The 17,731-nt window shown below is 38.7% G+C and overlaps 1 protein-coding gene across 3 annotated transcripts in view; it reads left to right on the top strand.

The window, feature by feature from the left end:
* Positions 1-17,731, top strand: part of ESRRG (estrogen related receptor gamma) — a 371,822-nt gene that overhangs the window by 343,526 nt on the left and 10,565 nt on the right. For all 3 annotated transcript variants that reach the window (XM_058802853.1, XM_058802852.1, XM_058802854.1), the window contains one exon: positions 12,968-13,237. In XM_058802853.1, coding sequence (XP_058658836.1) covers positions 12,968-13,237 — 270 coding nt within the window. The remainder of the gene's footprint in view (positions 1-12,967; positions 13,238-17,731) is intronic.

A 17,731-nucleotide genomic window follows, 5' to 3' on the forward strand; every position in this document is an offset into this window, starting at 1 on the left:
TTTCTTCTTTCCACAGTAGCAGTGCAGTGAGAGCTCAGTTGCTGTGATTTTGAAATTCTTACCCTGGGGCACATCTTTTCTGTTCTGAGCTTCACTTCTTAGGAGCAGGTTCGAAACACCGCAAAGAAAGGCAGCCCAAATTCTGAGGCTTCAGTTTTTAGGAAACTGTGAACTGAATGCTATAGGTCATGGACACACACTCTGCTGCCTTCAGCAGTGATCAGTCTCAGGGGAGGGGACACGAACCCCATAGTAGGCAGAAGCCTCAGGAAAACTATTTTGAATTCCTTATGCTTAGAAATTAGATGAAATAAGGAGGAAAAATATCCTTGTCCTCTTAATTTGGATTTGGAGTATTAATACCTGGAGCTATTCTGGCTGTCCATGTAAGCATCAGCTCCCTCTCTGAGTTCTTGGCTTCTGTGACATCCTTTGGCAAGAAGTTCTCCAGTCCAGGTACTCTGTGAATGAATTTCCCTTTGCTTCCATTTTGAATTTCCTGCATTTTACTGTAGTGGTGCTTGGTCTGTGTTTTGAGACAGACAGAATAAAAGCTTTAGAACTACTTTTTATATCATTAATTTATGTACACTTCTACTCCATTCCCTTGTACATCACTGTTTTGAGGAAGGCAATTCCTGCTTTCTGAGTCTCTTTTCATAAGAGTTTTCTTAGGTACTGCTTTACTTTCTTTGAACCTCCTCTAAATCTGTCATGTTTTCTTTAGAAAGGGCCAAGCCATTCTGTTAGTCTGTTTAAAATGAGAGGGTACAGATGATATTTTTCTTTTAACTTTTCTTGCCTTCTGAAGTGCTTTTAGCCTCAGCCACGAGCATGGCATCAGCTTCACAACTGACCGTGGGCTACTGGAACGGGTACTAATAGATGCAGTTTCCAAGCTAATGTTTTCACACTCCTCCCTGGACTCTTTCAGAATTGGTCAGGAGCTGCAGCTCTCCATTTCTTTTTCTCACCTAGAGATCATTTAGTCAGCCTTGTGTCACTCTGGCGGGACTAACACTGCATACTCAGAAGGCCTCCTGTCTTAAATTAAGGAGGGCATTGATGGAGGTCACCTCCATAACTAGGACATAAACTGCATTCTGGTGTTGCAGGTACCAAAAGCATATATAATCCCCTTGTTTCTTTAACTTGCTCTGAATTTTAGAAGTATTTTCATTTTCAGACTGAAAATAAAATAATGTCGGACAGTGTTGCATGAAATTGCATCTCTGGTGCTGCCTCCAGTGAAAGCCTATCATCTAACTTCACCTCTGTGCATCTGCTCATGATAATGCATTTAGAAATCAGGGATGGTTGCTTTTTTCAGTCTCAGAAACAAGTGACCTGGATTCACTTTTAAAAATATGATTTGAAAACTTGTTGGCTGGGATTCTTCTTTTGAGGATAACTTGATTTGTCCACATAAGTCCCCTTTGTCAAATTTAATAGATGGATCAAGTGACCCCTTGACATCCATATAAAAATTCACAGTTCTTAAAAAATACGTAATTTTGTCGGGGAAGTGTTAAGGGGTTTTGCATCTTTAAGAAACCAAACAAATTCCAAACTGAATAAGAGAGACAGAGAGAGAAGGTTGCCTTTCTGCAAGCCGCCAGCTTTCCCAAGTGTCTCATCCTCTCCCCTCTGTCATCCTGAGGCAATGTGCCTGCATTTGTGTGTAGATTTATAGTTTATCTTTATCTATGGCTTCATCTGTAGGTAGCTATTATAGCCGCCTTGCCTGGATATTGTTTGGGCCTGATAGATCTGTCTGTAGTTCATCAAAGGGGAGCTGAGTGGCTAAAAGCCATTGGGTCCAGCTGAGGATGAAATACGAGCCATCAGCCTTGGTAATGGCTGTAAAATTTCATAATTACACGGCCTTTATTACATTGCATAATGATCCTGAAGCAGTATGGAACAATTAATTAAGATTTTCAACCGTGGCTCTTTCAGAAATTAAAAGGTGCTAGTGGCTGAGAAATGGGGAAGTGTCTTGTCCTAAAAGCATTAGGGATGCTTAAGAAATACTTCCTGGGTACTTAAAAAAAAAGTGGGGGGGGGGCTGGGGAGGAAGAAAAAGAAGTGAAGAAAAGAGACAAGAGAAAGAAGATAACTAGTTAAGCAGCTAATGTCAGAGTAAAATTTTTTGTACTTGACTGCTAATTCTTAATGTCAAAGCTGGATCTAAAATTCCTGCAATAGTCACTGCCATAAAGTTGTTCCTTTTTTTGTTCTGTAATCTCTCCATCTTCATGCCTTTTTTCCCCCCCATTCTGTTCTAGCCATTTGTCACATTTATAGAAGTTGAGCTCTGCACATTATTGAATAAATGCATGCCGTGACTCAGGAGGAGGGTCACTTAGCTGTGTATTGGGTGTACTGACCAAGGATTTACTCTTACCCACTTTCTCATGTCTGAGGCCATTGAAATTCTTTGAAGATCTCTGCAGTTTGACAGACATCCCCAAGGAAGATTTTTTTTTTCTTTACTGTTTTGATATTTTTCTTCTTTCCTTTTCATCTTGTAAATGCAGCATGTCAGATGTAATATAATATTTTCCATGAGATTGACCTCAGACCAGATCAGAAGTAATTAGATTCCTAAGGTGCTGCAAAGGTGTCTCAGAGGTTTCTGATGTACATACTGAAAGAAGAAGTGTTTATATGTGTGCAGAGAATAGGCAGGGAGAAACAAGAGGCCTGAACTCTGTGTGTGCGCATTACCTGTTGTGATCACCTGCTGGGTACAATTCCGAACACCAGCAAATTGTGACCCAGGTGGGATGTGGAGTTTTCACTGTGCCAATGGCAGTAAAAGTGGTGAAGACAGCAAAAATAACACTGGTGATCTCCATGCACCAAGGCTTTCAGGTCTTTAGAGGAAGGAATCTCCTTTTCACTGTCTTCCTGTCTCCCTCAAAACTATTTTGATTCATGCAAACTCTCAGTGTAACTCCTAGCATTGCATGTTACTGTTTTTAAATTGACCAGTCATCATGTAAGGTCCTATCATTCTAAATATTTGATGAGAAGCTAAGGTCTCTCCAAGGCACCTCTAATCATGAACTTCCTGCAGGAAATTTAGAAAGGATTATGTGTTTCAAGGAGGAGCCGGCTGCTTAAAGTAAATTCTCTTGTTGAGTCATTTATTCCCTTAATAGGAATTTTCTGATCTGCTGTCATTCTTGTTCACACACTGGGTGTCACTGCCTCTAAAACACTTGTCATTCTTTAATGGAAACAAAATAGTCATTGCAGTCAGAGCCGCAATGTCATTCCACTACCCCTTGCTGCGTCGGCAATAGTGAAAATGACAGAGCGGCTCTCAGTAGGGGTAATTAAAATGTAAATATTGATATTTTATTATTTGAAATTACTTTCCAGTGCGGCATTTAATATCTCTCCATCTGTGCGGCTCTGTTTAGCGGTCACTTTAGTGCAGCTCTGGGATGCCAAGCGGCGGCTTGATCCCCGTTATGTCAAAATGCTTGTTGCTGCTTAATTTTGATATCTAATTAAGTGGAAAAGTACAGTCCACACTGTAATCCATGGCATCTTAACCAGCTGCTTGGGTATATTTAGAATTAATCTCCACTATGGAATCATCCTAATGTATGCAATTAAGAGTCTGCCGATGGCTAATTAGGTGTATTAGAATCAGGCAGCTTCCTTTTTTTTTTCTTTTTTCTGTCCTTTTTTTTTCCCTGTGTGTGGACTATTGCAGACTTAAGACACAGCCTCCAGAGATGATCTTAATGGTACATGCACACTCAACTAAGTAAACTAGAAATTTCACATTCTGTGTCTCTCTTCCCCAAACCAGGGAGACTGTAAACATAATTTGAATTTTTTGGCATCTGCAGCACATTAAGAAAATCAACTAACCAGCAGAAAAGTTTTAAAAATTAGGAAGAGGATGGAAGATGCGTAGGACAGTGGTCTGAGCTGTTATTTTCCTGGCACAGGGTGAGAGGGGATATTTAACCAAAATTTTGCAACCTGAAGATTTTGCTTTGGCAATGGAGAGAGATTATAGGTAGCTCAGCTCACACAGGGTTAACAGAGATCCGTTGATTGGATCGCAAGCATGGTTGTCTCCTTATGCTAATACATTCCTGTATTGGATTCATATTATTCACATGATTGGGGAATTCCTGGAAGCCTGACTTTGCCTGATGGAAAGATGGAGGGAGCAGGGATTGCCACAGCTCTCAGGGAGGAAGTGACTGGTGGCTTCCCCAGGGGAGCAGAAGGCAAACAGCAGTGACCCAGCACTCCTGCAGGAAAAGCACTCTCAAAGCAGACCCAGAGAGGTTACAAATAAAAGGCAACACGTATTAAATGCACAAGAAATCCCTCCTTTCTGTGGGAAAAAAAACCCAGAAGTGATACTTTACAATCCAGCAAACTTGATTTTGAAGACTAATGTGCTGGACAAACATGAACTCTAAATTTCTTGATATCCCCAGTCAGTATATTCAGTTGTTGGGAGGCTGATGTGTACAAAGGATGAAGCAAGCAGAACCTGAACTAACACTGATTGTTGTTACTAGTTCAGCAAGCTTCCTCTGACAAGGTTGTCCCTTTTTTCCCTTTTTCTCTTTTTAGTTTTGTTTAGCTGAGTAAAAATGAAAAAGGAGGAAAAAGGGTCAATATTTTTTGTTTAATTATGTGTGATTGTAGTTTCTTTTCTGCTAGCTGACCTCATTGAAGGATCTAAGTAAGCCATACACGCACAGGATATGAAGATATTATGCTGGCTATTTTAAGCTGAACTGTATTACTGTTCTCTAGAATGGATTTTGGAAGAAATTCAGCCCTGTTCATTGTACTCTTTATTTTTCATCTATGTTCACTTTACTAATGACTAAGTGTAGTTTTTATTTTTCCACCTGCAAAGCTGGCTTTATTGTACTCATAGTCAAATATATATATCCACAACAGATTGAAAAAGAATTTGGGTGAAATCAATATTTTTATGTTGAAAATATGATTGATGATTTTTTTTTTATAAAGGCTCAGTGAAAGAAGAAATCAGGGCCATAAATACAATCCTGCTCCATTTTCTCCTGTAATTTTAGGAGCGTACCATATCATGCAATCAACCTCTGCTACCTTCAGAAAGGGGACCAAAAAAAATTCCATAGTCTAGCCAAACCATAGTTGAAGGTTAAATTTTAAAGAACTAGAAGAATTCACTTTTAAGAAGCAGATCAGATCACATATGTAGTGCATTAAAAAGATCAGCCTCAGGAATCTGCAAGTTCTTACTGCTGACCTGGAGGAGACTTACAGCCTCATTGGGCTGTATTGCACTGCTAGCCTGAATTTTAAAACTTTTTCATTGTCCGTGTCTTAGAATTGAGAACCTCACTGCAGAGAGGTGATGCACCACGAGTCCTAACTGTCTTACATAGAGGGGAAAAAAAAGGGGTAAAAAAAAAGAGGTTTCCTGGAACACACTTATCAGGTGTTTCTCTGTTCTCAGAGCACCTGGTGATAAAACGAAATACAAGTGTTTCATCTTGCATCTTTTTAATGTAAGATTGGTGTGAGTTTGCTGTAAAGCTGTTTGAAATTGTGGAAGTTCCAGTGGTAAAATCAGCCCAAAGGGAAAATGAGGTATTCATCTGTTTAACTCTCTTGTTTTATATTTTCCTTTTTCTTGGTGAATACTGAGATAATAAGGTGTGAAATTAAAATTAATGGAAATAAAGAGTATAGTGCTTTCAACAATACGTTTCAAAAATGCCATTGTAAAGTACTCCATGCATGGAGGTCTTACCAACTCTGTTCTGAAGCAAGGGAAACTTGCTAGATTTTTTTATCTCTAGTGGTTCACTTCATAATGTTAGCAACTGGTTATATGAAGTCAGGGAGACATCCTCAATCAGTCCCGTTTTCCAGCTCCTTGCCATTATTAATACTAAAGAAGCAGCTCATGAGAGCCTGCACTTGAACTAGAAATAAGAAATTTAAAGTAGCTGCCTGGAAATATTTGGGTGCTTAGAGTGGGATGTCTCTGATTCCAGTACTGAAATCAGTTTGAGCTGTAGTGGGTTACATCTCACTATGTGCATCTGACCCCGGGAAGAAATGACAGCCTCAAATTGCTCCTGTTTAGTGTTACCATGTAAGGTTTCACAGGGTTAAAGACAAACCAGAAATATTCCTAACTGGTATTTAAATTACATTAGCACCTTTTTGTATAGCTTGAGTGAAAGGTCACGATAGACAAGGAGCATCTTCACTGTTTGTAAATGTCTAATTTGCTGCTTTTAAATTGCTGTGAACTTCACTTACTTAGTCCTGCTGAATGAATCCAGTGTTGCAAATACTTCTGACAAGCGAATATTTGCTTAGTGAGAATCCATTGTTCATAATGGATTGAGAGGGACATGCAGTGTGAATGCATTTTTATTGCCGTGCCATCTCTCTGCTGTTGTTTCAGTGAGATGAAAGTAGCGTTGTGATAACAGCCCCGGGTTTGTGGCATTTCCCGTCCTCCTGGTAGGTGTTAGTGAAAAAGTGCTTATCACAGGCATTTTTCCATGTTATAAAATATAAAAAAAATATGTATATTTTATAAGATCTTGGACAGCAAGAGTTAGGAATACAAACACACTTAAAGAAAACCCGATGAAAGTGCACAGGCTTTGCTGCAAACATCCCAGTGCTGTCCAAATGTATTTTTTTGCCCCCCCTCCCCCCTTTATTTTTTTTTTTTTTTAATTGGAGGCAGAGTGACTCGTGGGCAGCTCTGTGATGAGCGCAGCCCGAGCTGCCCTCTCCCAGGGCTGCACAGATAGCAGATGGCAGTCGCCACTCGTCGCGCCGCTCTCCACAGAGCCCCGGTGCTGCCTGTGCTCTGCTCTGCTCTGCTCTGCTCTGCTCTGCTCTGCTCTGGGGCAGGAGGAGAGGGGAGGCTGCACAGCACAGCATCACCCAGCGAAGGTGGTGCTCTCACTGTGTAAAAGTTACTGGGTGGAATCCATTTCTGAGCTTACCTTTAATTGCAGAACCCCAGTTCCAGCAAGTGTGGGAGCTGAATTCAGCAAACAGCATAAATCGAGCCTGTGGTTGTATTTCTGGTCACTTAGAGTCTGTGCTTTTGGAACTTGATTTTTCATTTTCAAGTCTGGGCAAATACCTGTGTTTTTTATTTTGTGAGATGATACCTTTCACGTGAAAATTCTGAGTCAGATTTGAATTTCAGCTGGTTATAGCATCGTGTGCAATTATTAGCTTTTGACCAGAGGCTCCATAAGCAAAAGGGGTATGAAAAAAAACCCAAACCAAACCTGAAATAATGGATTCACCCTGGCATAATGAGTTGTATCTGTTTCTGTTCCAGCTTTCATGAAATTTCATCCATAATCTGGGAAATATGTTTGGTGATTAGTGAGAGCACTCTCCTTCTGTCTAATGGTTTTCAAAACCACTGAAATGTTTGTGGGTCTTGATACATATTTTTAGACTACACAGTACTTGAAATGTAATGAAATCAATTTTTTCTTGAATTACTATAATAAAAATGATCTCTTACTTCAGCTCTGTGTGTGAGGTTCAGCCCTACATGTAGCCTAAAAATATGAATTAATGCCATCCTCTTGGATTTTTGAGAGAATAACAGCAAAGGGCAGTCAGGCTGCGAAGGTTTCCTTCAGCAAATTCTATGATCATGTCTAGAAAACATTACATTGCCCTAGCAGAAATTTCACTGGTGAAATTTCCCTGGCCTTTGTTTACATCCCTGGAAGGCAGCTGAAGTTGCTGGATGGATCCAAGCGCTTGGCTGAGTGTGTGCCAGGGAGGGAGAGGAGGGCAGACTGACAGCTGTACATCTGAGAGTGCACTGGACACAAATCTGATCTTGGAATGGAGCTTCTTCACATTCTCCTCAGTGCAGCCAGGATAAGCCTGCTGGCTACTTGACCATGAGGCCTCTAAATACACTCTCTAAATAAAGCAATCCAAGCTAAAATGCTAAAATGTGTTCTTTAAAGTATGTAAAATATCAGTTTGTTCTTTTGACAATGGTGATTGTGCATCATTAAAAAAAATTTTAAAAAATCTGTGCTGGAAACATCAGTACCCATAAAACATTTAGAAAGAAGTTAATCTATCAAAATTAAGTGTAAATAATTTAAAAATCCTACTCTTGATATTTCAACTGTGTAAATGTATTGCATCTGTAACACACGAGTGAACATGTCATGAGCAAGTGTAGCTTTGATTATAAAAAATGTAAATGAAGATATTTGAAGTACAAACCAGGGCAAGCAAGAGGAATATTTTACTCATAAAGTTAACAATCACACAAACAACCGGTAAAATAAATGGGAGGCAATTACCAGAAAAGGCAAGTAACTCCCAGATTTGCCAGCAATTTCATACCTGGTTTGATCAGAAGTTCAGATTTCTGAACACATATCAGAGAGGAAGGGAAATTCGGTCCCTGCAAAGCAAAATAAGCTCTAGGATTTAAGTCTGAGTAGCCTGATTGAGGCATTGCATCAAATGTTTACAGATGAAAACAATGGTAAGTCCAGCCACTGCCTTTTTTGTTTTTTGGCCAGTAGTTCTCGAAGTGCTGTGTGCAAGGCACAGATCTTAGTTCAGCACTTGACCATCTGTAGCTGCTTCACTCTGGCCCCTAGTGAGTTACTGTCCATGAAGTCCATCTTAATGAAGTAGAGGAAAGGGTCTTCAGGAATATAAAAGATTTACCCTGCTTAGCATGGAGCTGTGTGCAATGTGAAATAGAGAGCAAGTGGTGCATGTGCTGATATTTGAAAAGATCTGTGGTTTAAAGAGCCCTGTTGAAGAGGCTGTGAGCCGTTTGGAGCTGGCTTGGAGTGCTGAGCACTGCAGAGTGCAGTCAGCTCAGTGCCCCTTGTTCCTATAATAAAAATGGTAAGGCCTTTTTACCTATTTATGTCTGCTTCCTTTGAGCTTTGGGTTTACTGGTATGCAAAAGGAAAAAATAAACAAGCATGTGTTCAGTGGCTCAATCAACCTTTTTTCTCAATCCACACTCAGTGATCTCAGTGAGTCATTCCAGCATAATTACAATTTGAGTGTGATACACTGTTTGTGGAAAAGTATCTATTTTTAGTAGAAGAAACACTATAGTCCCTGAAAGGAGGAGAAAGGGGAAAAAGGAAGGAAATCTGTAACCAGCAAATCAAGGCTATTGTTAACTGATATTAGGAGACACCCCGTAGATTTACAATGCTTGCACTCAGCCACAAAAAACCACACTGAACAGAGTGCCTACCAGGGGTTAAATTCATATGCCTGCACTGCAGCCTATTTCTGTCAACACTCAGCTCAGGAAATAAACATTTATGCTTTCTGAAATGAAAGTGTATTTTTGAAGACTAGCCGTCAGATATTTTTTGCCCTTCACACTTTCAAATGCTTAGCCTTTTTTGTAAGTTGACTGCAAAGTGCATCAGTTTGCTAAGCAAAAAAGAAAAAAAAAAATCTTGACAAGTGCCCATGGCATCATTGTCAAGCACACGAGCGTCTAGTGGAAGATGGCAGGAGGGTTGGCACAAAACATGCTTCCTTCAAGCTTCTTACCTCAGGGGTACCTGACTCTTGAGAAGCCTTTCAGTCCTTCCAAATGACGTTGTTGCAGGCTGTCATCTGGTTTATTTGGAGTGTGCTGTATCGCAGATAAACACGCTGTTTAACTGCAGGTCAAGGTACGGAGTCATCCTGCCAGCAAACGCCTCAGATACATCAGATGGCTCTGACTTGGGCAGGGAGATGGAGAGAGATCAAAGTTGTCACCAGTTTGGTGCATGATAAAGGGGGAGAGAGGGGCTCGGCATTGTGTTTTAAAATGTCATTACACAGTTCTGCATTGAAAGCAGTGACCTGCAAGGCTATGAAGGATTGAGGACCCACACAATGCATGACAAAGTTCCAGCCCACACCATCATGCAGCATCTGAGGGTGGTTTGGACACAGCTTGGAGATGGGACTGGAGAGGTTAAGACTGGTCAGAAGGCTCAAAGGGTCCAAGTTGGAGACTTCTTAAAAAATAGTTACGATTTAATATTGAAAATATCCCCTTGACAGAGAACATGGTTGATCTGGGGGATTCACATAACAAAAGCTCACAGACTCAGAGTTTGGCATGAAATAAGTATAACCTTCTCCAAACAATTAAAAATAAATCTCTGTATATAAATATATAAGCTTGTGTTATCTATTGTTTTAACTGTGACTTGTTGAACACATATTAAAGGGTGTTGCTGTGATACAAGAGACATGCTGGATGCTTTCACATTTTATGAAAAAACAAAACAAACCCAGATTAATTACAACTTGATTCAGCTTTGCATTCCCACGAGGGATGCCTTTAAAAGTTAAAACATGCTTTCACTGAACAGGCTTTCAAGGGAAAGTTACTTCGATCAGGAACAAAATAGTCATGTTGATTTATTATTGAAGGGTGGAACAGCATGCTTTATATTTGCCAGTTTTCCTATAATGTAAAAAATTTCTTTTGATTTTTTTATGTGTCATATAAAAACAACTGGTATATTTACTGCTACAGAATGCAGATTTTTCAAGAGTGCAGTACAATAAATTATATCAACATCCCATTTTCCCCCCTCACAGGGCATATGTAATTTTCTTTGACTGTGGCACACAATAAATGTTACTGAAACATACTATTATTTATTTTTTTAAAAATAAAACCAGTGCCAAAGAACCTGTTTGAAAATAGGTAAGTGAATAAAAGAAGGAAGTTGTGAGATTTTCAGGAAAAAAACGAGAGAAATTGCAGATTAAACTTTTTTTAATCAAAACGGATTTTATTGCTTTTTGCTTAATTAAACCTCTCAGAAGTGTGTGAAACATTGTTATACTCCAAAAATTGTTAATTTGTAAATCACAGGGACAAAAGGGCTTCACTGCAACTTTAAAGTTTCTATGCACGTAAATGTCAATAGAGTGCCTTCTCCATCATCAGCACTAAATTCACATTGATGCCTCTTTTCTTCTCTGTATTGATCCTTCCATGAGAACGTAGATTTGTATCTGTTAATTAATGCGTCCTGAAACAGCGTTTGTATTAATCAGGCAGATAAGAAAAATTGGATGCCTGCACCCTCATGACAACCGTAAAAGTGCTGGCCCTGATAAAATCGTGGATGGACCTCAATAAAAAAGTTCCTCCTTCCACTCAATAAACTAATCATCCTGCTTTTAATTATTCGGCAGAAAGATGTGTGGAGATTGGAGAATGTGTAAATCTATTTACTAACAGCAGTGTCTGGGAGGGAGAATGGGGCTGTCACAGGACGGTGCTGCAGGCTACATTCTCTGTCCATCTGCTGCTGCAGAAAAACTGCTTCTTGAAAGCCAGCAAGGAACAGAAATGTTGGAGCTAATTGAAATCCTGAATTCCTCCCTATAACCTTTGAAATGATTATTTCTTCTCCATTTCCCTCTTATTTATTTTAATCACAGATGTGTTATTTTACACTGTCACATCTTTAAGGCTTTCCTGTTGTCGTTGGATCAGGTTTTGTTGTTTTGTTTCTTGTTTTGTTGGGTTTTTTTTGTATTTTAAGGCAGAGAGCTACAGTTCTATCACAGGACTCAAAAGACAGTAAGAGAAAATGAAAACAAATAAGGAGGGAGAGAAAAATGAGAGAGAGAGCACATGCAGCCAGTTTTATATTTCATTTTTCATAGATGCCTGGTGGTTTGGATGTGGGCTTTTCTTTTTTATTGTATTAGTTTTGCTGCTTAGTGCTTATGGAGAAAATCTTGTTTGGAGTAGATGCCTTGCAGATTTGCTAGTTTATGATATACTCTTGCATGACTGTAACTCTTGACTTTAAAAACAGAAAAATGCATTTAAGTGTAATTGAACGCCAAAAAGAATGTTCTTACAGCAGGAACGCTGTCAAAGGACATGTAAGCAACTCCATAAACAACTAAATGAAAGCCTCAGACATGTTTTAAGACCCTTTAAGAAAAGCTTGACTAATCCCCTTTGATGATTTTATTAAGTACTTGTGGTTGATGGTGCCAACTGGCAAACTCCTGCATTTCACCAACAGGCCAGGAAAATCACTTCCTCTCCCATATTGTTTTCTAGCACCTAATGTGATTGGGATATTAGCAGTTTGATATAATAAATTAACAGGTACTGTAAACAAGAGTCTAAAAGGTAAGGCAGCAAAGATGTTTGCCCTTAGTGATCCTATTAGGAAAGACAGCAGGGAGAGAGGGGAAAAAAAACAAGCAAAAGTTAATGTCATTAAGAGACATTTAATAAATGTTTGGTTGCCCTCAAAAAAAGGATGGTGTGATTGCTATTCAGTTGGCACTTCAGTGTGCCACCCTGTTATTTCAACAAGTGTAGCAGTGCCAGGAGCCAGAAGAGAAGTGATTAGGGTCTTTTCTTAGAAGGATGGGTGTTCTCTTTTCCCTGAAGTTAAAGTTCAAAAATAAATTTTTTCTTTTTCATCCCTACATTCTATTAAAATAAAAAATCTTCCCTTTTAATAAAGTTTTCTATTTTTTCTCATAAATTATCCTTCTTGGATTATGGTAGTGATGGATAGAGTAGGGAGATCCCTGTGTCACAGCATTAGGTTTTTACAACTAAGCACAAGTGTTTTGCAACAAAGAAGATATCATACAAATCACAGATTGCCAGTGCAGTACCCCACAAATTAATATGATTTTTATAAGAAGAGCCTGCAAATTCTTGCTTATTTAAAACTTTTCTTTTGATTAGAAAATGTTTGATTTTATATTGATTTTCTTTCTGTAGTAGGATGGGGAAGAGAACACAAAAGCAGAAGGGAGAATAATAGAATGTATGCGTGCTTTGTCACAATGTATATAAAAATAAATCAAAAAGAGGATCAGATTTCCAAATGTGCTTAATATTTTTCCTGTATTTTTATTTTTTCATATTCAGGATTCTCCACTTTGTCTCTAGCTGACCAGATGAGCCTTCTGCAGAGTGCTTGGATGGAGATCTTGATTCTCGGTGTTGTATACCGGTCACTTTCTTTTGAGGATGAGCTCGTATATGCTGAAGATTATATTATGGATGAAGACCAGTCCAAACTGGCAGGCCTTCTTGACCTTAACAATGCCATACTGCAGCTGGTAAAGAAATACAAGAGCATGAAGCTGGAGAAAGAAGAATTTGTCACCCTCAAAGCTATAGCACTTGCTAATTCAGGTTGGCAGAGTGGCATGACAATTGCTACATTTTTAATATTTATTTCTCTTTCTTTCTTTCTTTCTTTCTTTCTTTCTTTCTTTCTTTCTTTCTTTCTTTCTTTCTTTCTTTCTTTCTTTCTTTCTTTCTTTCTTTCTTTCTTTCTTTCTTTTCTGTGGGCTGGTTTCAAACAGGATTTTAGAATAAGAAATTGCTAATCAGACTTTCAATGGCAACAAATAAAGCAGTTCAAACTAAGAACAACTTTCTGGTTCAAAGTAGTTGTGGAATATGTTCCTAAGGGAGTGGAGAATATTCCACTGTATTATTTGGAGAGTGTTTTACAGGCAGAGATCTCTTCAAATGAAAATAGGTGTTGTTCTCCTAAATCCATTTCATAATGCAGACAAGTCTAATCATTGCAATTAAACCAAAATAAAGGATGCTGGAGAATATGCTATATATTTTCTCTTTAAAGGGAGCTACTAATTAATTTGATGAACTAAATTCAGGATATGGGAGGAGGGGGGAAATCCATATTGAATCTCACAAGGACCATGCCTTATATTGCGGATTCTTTGCATTTACAAGAGCGCTTCTGCAAAAAATTATTACCTATGCAGCAAGAGTTAAAAAATTTTAGAAAGAATTTTTTTTTCCTGCATTTGAATTTAAAAGTGCTGAACCAGTGAATACTGTCAGATAAGTAAAAATCGTTTGTGCTTTGTTGTTTTTCTTTTTGTGTCTCCTTAATGCTTTATTGTGGTCTTAAGTCCCTTTTAGCATTTGCATAAAGTTCACGATAGATCCCTCTTTAATGACGTGCCGATCATTAGATACCTGTGTGTCAATAACATGCTCTGATGCTATGTTCCATTGACAGTCACACCGTGCCCCTCCATCTGCTTTTGTTTTGACCCTATCTTTGAACTTTATCTTGGTTGCTGGCCAGTAGTTTTCCCTTTAATTACAAGAAGGAAACTGTCAATAAAATCTGTTAAATGGGATGCAATGAGTGGCTTGAATGGGCGGACGGCTATTTGTTCAAATTCTGCAGCATTCAAGGTATTGACAGTTTGTTTTCTGGGGCCATATGTGACGATCAATCTCAGGCTGGGCTCAGCCGCGCTGAAAAATGAAAAACCAGATTGCTTTTGCTTACTTGTGGATGACGACTTGTGATTTGGCGCGGTCCTAGTGAGATGAGACCTTCTGCCCAAATTGCCCCCCTGAGAGCCGGGACGCGTGACTGTTTTTAGAAATAATTTTTTAATTGATTTTGTAATTAACAGTTCATCTACAATATTGATGCATGAATCCTCAGATTGATAGGAGGGAAATTGTTTTCAACAATGAAGTTGTACTTTCCTATTTATCTTTGTAATGTGATTTAGCACTCTGCATTTTTAATTGGAAATATAATTCAAAAACATGCAAAGCCAAAATGCTTATTAGTTTCTTTGTAAAATATTCTCCACCCCACTAACTCTGTCCTTAATTTTAGAATATTATCTTATTCCAGATTTAACAAAATACTGAAATGCCTCTCAAAGATCAAAATTATTCCTAATTGAAGATCTGTTTATAATTTTTGACCATTGTAAATAGACACTTGAGGATGCTTTGCAGCTCCAGGAAGGTTATTTCTCAAAATTGGTCATGCTTAATGATCAGAGCAAGAAAGTTATCTGCAATTAGGAGTCTAAATGGAGAAGGGATTTTGTATTTATTTAAATTCTGTAATTCAAATACTGAATTAGAAATACTTTGCAGTTTATTTGATGAAAAGGATGAGGACTAGCATAAACAGATATGATGTTAAATACCACTCCCACTTTCCCTCCCACCCAAAAAAAAGGAAATATATGCAGTGTTTAAGTAATAATAAAAAATAACTGCTGCCAAAAAAAAGTTTAGTCATACACTGTGCATAGAGTGTATCAAAATCATCTGTAGCTTCATTAACTTCGCTGGAAATTACAACCAGGATAATGTCAGAGATAAATACAGTTCAGCATACTAAAATTCAGGGCACATTGAAGTGAAAAATCTTTCCTTCCCTCATCTTCAAAGAAATAAAATTGCTGTTTTAAAATAAAACTGTTGCAAGGAGGAGTTAAAAAGTAGCCCAGACATTCTACTTCCCCTTAAACAGTGTTTCAGATGCTGACATTCAGCATTTCAGCTTCAGGTTGTGCATGCAGCAGATACCAAACTTCTACCAGCTGCAGCTACAGTAATTTGTAGGTGTAAAATAGCACCTGCAGAATTACAGCCCATCAGTGGATATCAGGCCCTTAGTGTTTCAGTTTACAAATGCTGTTAAAATTTAAATAGAAGTTAAGTTGAATTAAATAATTTTGTTTTTTTTTTAAATAGACAAAAGCAGAATAGATTATTTTCATGTAATAGGAACTTGGTTAATGAAAATAAAGCTCTATAAAAAAGCCAAAATGCCATTAGAAAATCAGCCAGTAGCAATTCACATTTTAATATATTTTTATTGCTACTTCTGCTTACTTCCACTGTTTATTTTTTCAGTTTAAAATATATTAGCCTTTTTATAGCTGTGGAGAGTACAATAAGAAATCTTGGGTGTTTCAGACATTTTTGCCATATCCACGCTGTCTAGAAAGATGCCCAGGTTGGCTCTACTGTAAACAGTTGACAAAGATGGTTTTATAGCTCCGTATCTGTGTTAGTGATTTATGATACAGTGTCATAGTACTTTCCCTGCTGGTGTTTGGAGGCAGGAAAAAGAAATTGTAGATTGTCTTCATATCGATTGTATTTTGTTTGAATAAATACCACAAGCTTGGTTTTGGCCAAAAAATCTCAGTAGTGTGAGCACTGAAACACACACTTTTCTTTAGGTCTACAGAGCCCATTTGTGCAGTGCTGGATGTGAGATAATCCTGCCATTTGGTCCCTAAAAGGTGGGGAGGAGTAGCAGTTTTTCAGGGAGATTCTCTGACAGCCACTATCAAATATTCCCCATGCAGGGCTGGCAATGCCACACCAACTTCCATAAATTTCCAGAAATGCAAGATGTGGCTACGTTGTAGATTGTCACTCATTCCAAACTGAGTGCATATAGACTCTGAGAAGTTTAAGTACACACATAGGAGCACAGCACTGAAGTGTATAGACATTTCAGTCGTGCATACGTTAAGTCTGTACAGGCCTGGCTTCAACAGTTACATTTAATATGTAAATATGGAATTTATCAGGTTAGATTTAAGCATCTGCATTGATTTGATAGTAATTAACACAGCCCTTACACTTCAGAGAAGTCACTCTTTCCTTGGCATTGCCCTTGTCCTGCGGGTGTCACGGGGTGCTCCCTCCTTTCCCTCCCTCCGCACACAGCAGCAGCCGGGAGGAACCGGGGGCCGCGGGACGCGCTGCCCCGGCTCTGCCTCGCACCGCCCAAACAGCGAGCTGGCACCAATGAGCACTTTGTTTACCCACGCAGAAAATCAGCTTTGAATGCTTTCCAAAACATGCATGTACCAATTACTTCCTCATGTGTAAGGGAAGGTGAAATATTTACAAAATATGCTCGAAGTGTGCTCAAGTGCAGGCACGCGCACGGGAACGCTCCGGCATTGAAAGGATGGGCTGCTCATCTCTGCTCTGCTAGGACGTGTTCCCGTGTATTGATTGGGGTAATACTGTGCAGGGAGTCGCAGGTGAGCAGCTTTTTGAAATTGCCTAATCAGTAAGGACCAAATTGGGCCTCCAGGCCTAATGTTGCAGATGAGTTTAGGAGTCACAACTGAGACCAGAGTTATAAGAGAAGCTCAGTTCCCATCTAAGACCTAACGTAAGGAACTGGAGTGTCAGAATATGTCAGCACATTTGAAAATCTGATCCCTGTGCTCCTGCTTAATAGGCTGCTGGCATCTTGAAAAACCTGACCCAAATGTGGATGCTAGGCACTTAAAGGTACAGCCTTATGCACTGTTGAAATTTTAATCTTAAATGCTAATACTGGCTGTGTCACATGTATCACAAGAAGGAGAAGAGGACTTCTGCTCACCTTTACATTTCTGGTCTTTGATATTAACTCTCATGAAAAAAAAAAAATTAAGAAAAAATCACCCATTCAATACAGAAGGCGTGTGAACCAAAAAGTAGCTTGTGCATTTTAGCATAATAAAGTGCAGATCAATACTGGTGCCGGTAAAGTTACATTATCATCTCATCCTGTTAAAAAATTAGTAAGTTCTTATAAGTTTTTTGGCTCTCCAGACGCAGTATACTCAGAGTACTAGGGCATCGCCATTATATGATATTATCATAATAGAAATTAATTGGTAGAGCCCAGTAAATCACTTACTCCACAGGACATCATCTTTATTCCCAGTGCATGTCATAATGTGTGCATGCTGTATTTCATTTCTAATAACGTTTTTCATGTTGTTTTACATAGTCATCTTGTTAGTGTTTGAATTCATGATTAAGACATATCTACTTTGACTGGCCATAGATATAGATGTATATATACACAGA

The sequence above is a fragment of the Ammospiza caudacuta genome, chromosome 3 (assembly GCF_027887145.1).
Source record: "Ammospiza caudacuta isolate bAmmCau1 chromosome 3, bAmmCau1.pri, whole genome shotgun sequence".
Lineage (NCBI taxonomy): Eukaryota > Metazoa > Chordata > Aves > Passeriformes > Passerellidae > Ammospiza > Ammospiza caudacuta.